The 2,990-nt window shown below is 46.7% G+C and overlaps 1 protein-coding gene across 1 annotated transcript; it reads right to left on the bottom strand.

Moving 5' to 3' along the window:
- Positions 1–798: 798 nt before the first annotated feature.
- PtA15_7A189 (uncharacterized protein) lies at positions 799–2,787 on the bottom strand (the record flags this gene model as incomplete). Its single annotated transcript, XM_053170769.1, has 7 exons — positions 799–837; positions 928–1,155; positions 1,240–1,362; positions 1,430–1,522; positions 1,604–1,848; positions 1,919–2,490; positions 2,573–2,787. The coding sequence occupies 7 exons, from the start codon at positions 2,785–2,787 to the stop codon at positions 799–801; spliced, it is 1,515 nt and encodes a 504-aa protein (XP_053022018.1).
- Between the last annotated feature and the right edge of the window lie 203 nt (positions 2,788–2,990).

Here is a 2,990-nt window from a genome sequence, read left to right as displayed (position 1 = left end):
GGGTCAAATTTTTGTTACAGTTGAAAAGTGAGGTGGGGGTTCTTCAATTCAATTACTACCTACCAATCTGCCCTATGAGGGCCCTTCCTGCACCTGCTTCGCCTCTATCTGTTTCAATTGACCCTCGAATTTCTTCCACAATGCGAGCAGGGATGGTTGGGATGACCAGCAAACTGATTAGCAGGAATTTGAAATTCATAGCGTTCCTGCGACTTGACACTGTGCAGCAAGAGCGTTGAGCAATTTGAGCGAAATTCTGAGATAGTCCTGGTATACTTTAGCGCATACGTGGACCTAAGCTAATGCATGACCGAGTGCAGCTACATAATGTTGGGGAATATGGAGCTGTTGCGGGGTGTCCGAGGGGAGTTGGCACAAAGTGGAACCAGACTAGTTTGAAAACCAGATACGACAGCTCGGCGGAACGGCCGGCCGTACAGGTCTGCACAAGAGCTCCAATACAGACTTGACGCAGACGTAGCGTGGGATTGATCAGAAAGTATCTAATTTCCTCTCATGAGAGCAACCTAACTTAACAGTTGGAATGAATTGGTTGTACTCGTCATGAGGTGATTTAAGATCGCTTCAATAAACCAATCTTAGGAACCGGTTGAGGAATAAAACTATGATTTTTGTAAAGAGAGAGACAAAGGTAAAGGGGTACGGGTAACGGAAGAAGAAGACAACAGACCCAGGGAGTAGTCGAAGGAAAAGACATTGTACGCAAATAGAAAACAGCTACGCACATCACCTGGAAAGCAGTGCGTATGTATTCAGAAGGAAGCGGTAACGAACGTATCAGGCGAGGAAGCAGGACAGATTGACGATGATGTCCGACTTTTCGAAAGGATTGAGGTTTCGCATCAATCAGCTCTTTTCTTTCTTCTTTTTCTTCTTAGGACGCTCAGCCTGATCAGCGTTCGCAACAGCCTCCTCAGGTTGGGAAGTGATGGTGGTATTGACCTCATCATTTGCTTCCTTGGCCTTCTTTGCTTTTTTCTTCTCAGCCTTTCGCTTCTTTCTTTCCTCTTCAGTTTCCTTGGTTCCATCAGCCACGGAGGCAACGATTGAGACATCGCCAGCTTCTGATTGTTCAATTGCATCTTCGGCTTTCCTTTTCTGATTTGATTTCGTGGCCGGTTCAGTGGGTTGGGTCTAGCCGACAGAGAAATGGACACCTCGATGAGCTTGTGTGTTGTTTGACTCAAGGCCTGGAATAAGTTGCAGCAAATGGCTTACATTGATAGTTGCCGATTGACCCTCAGTGGTGGAAGCAGAATAATCAACGTATCCTTCCTTCCAATTGGCCGGAGTTTTCTCGTTTGCACGGCCGTACTTGTCAAGGGCGCCGGTCTTGACCATCTGTTGGACACAAGAAGATTGTCAGATTCCAATCCTGGACTGATTTCCGAGTGGCGTAGATCATTACCTTTTTTTTTTCTTGGGCCTTTGGGCCCAACCCCCATCGACGTGGGTAGGTATCTCTCTCCATAATACATCTCTTCACTTTGGCAACGACCCCCTGAAATAAAAAAACAAATCAGTTTGCAAGCTGTAAATAACCCAAGATAACAATTGAAAAAGAGAGAAAAGAGCTCCGCACGTGATCACAAGTAGCTAACTCCACCGTGGTCATTTGAGCAATACCAATCGCTATCGCTTCTCCTTTAGTGGTCATTAATACGACTTCTTCATTGAGTTGAATGTCTGCTTCGTAACGGAGTAGACCGGGTATCATCAACTTGGCGCCATAGCAGACGGCATTGACTGCGGTGTCTTTAACCACGACTCGCTTGTAACCGACCAGCAGGGACTCGAGTGGACGGATGACACGTCGAAGGTACGATTCTAAAACAAGCAGCGGGATTAGGGTTGTGATTGTTCTGGATTGTTTGTTTAAATCAAAGAAGTAACTGACCATCACGCGTATTATCGTATGTCCATTGGGCATCCAGAACGTCGTGCATGGTAACGATCCCATCATTTTCACCCATGGCTCCGCTTCGTACTCGTCGGAGCTCTTGCATATGACCGCCCACTCCAAGCAATAGTCCAAGATGAACGCAAAGGGTACGGATATAAGTTCCGGCCTCACAACTGACCCAAAAAATCGCCAAGTGACGTTTGTTATCAAATTCGATTAGCTTGGTTTCGTAGATCGTTCGGATTCGCAGTTGACGTTTTACGGCCGAGATCAAGGGTGGACGTTGAAATAGGGCTCCGGTCAGAGTTTCTAAACCACGACTAAGAGCTTTCTCCGTTTCTAATCCGGCGTGCAATCTCAATACACAAACATATTCTTTTCCTGCGCCCTGTTGGGATTTGACTAGTCGTGTGGCCCGATCTATACAAACTAATAAACAACCAGTTACTTTTGGATCTAATGTACCGGAATGACCCGTCTTCTCCGAACGAAGTATTCTCCTGATCCAAGCGACCACCTCATGCGAGGACGGGTTTGAAGGTTTGTCTAGGTTGATCACCCCCGTTCTAATGCACCAAAACAGGAAAGAAGGAGATATCAGTTTCATTCAGCTGTAGGTCAAGGAGGAATAGATGCATAGCCATTTACTTGATATATTCCGATAGAGGACGTTTTAATGGACTGCTGCCGCAGGGAATAGGGGTGAAATGACTGGATCGAATGAGTAACTTGTCATAATTTTTGAGAAGCAGCGGCCACTGCGAGGTATCGAGTCTAGGTGTTATGCTCGCTGGTTTGATTGAGAAATCACTTGTAGCTTGGCCCAAGGCGACGACGCCTTGAGCTTCGGTCACTCCGTCCATTGAGTCTATTGAGTCAGAGTGAAGCTTATGGGTGTTCAAGTCGTGATGTCCTGGTATTCGTTCCTGTGTAAATGTTATCGGTCCAACGGTTTCCGGAGTGAAGGTAACAATGAGGCGTGGGCTGAAGAGCCGAGGAAATTTTTCACAGATCTGGGTTGAATCGCTGCGGAAGGGTCCGCAGTTCCTCGCATGCATAACACCGC

The sequence above is a fragment of the Puccinia triticina genome, chromosome 7A (genome assembly GCF_026914185.1).
Source record: "Puccinia triticina chromosome 7A, complete sequence".
In the NCBI taxonomy this organism is placed as follows: Eukaryota; Fungi; Basidiomycota; class Pucciniomycetes; order Pucciniales; family Pucciniaceae; genus Puccinia; species Puccinia triticina.
The sequence above is the reverse complement of the archived record's forward strand: the minus strand, read 5'-3'. Positions and strand labels throughout refer to the sequence as shown.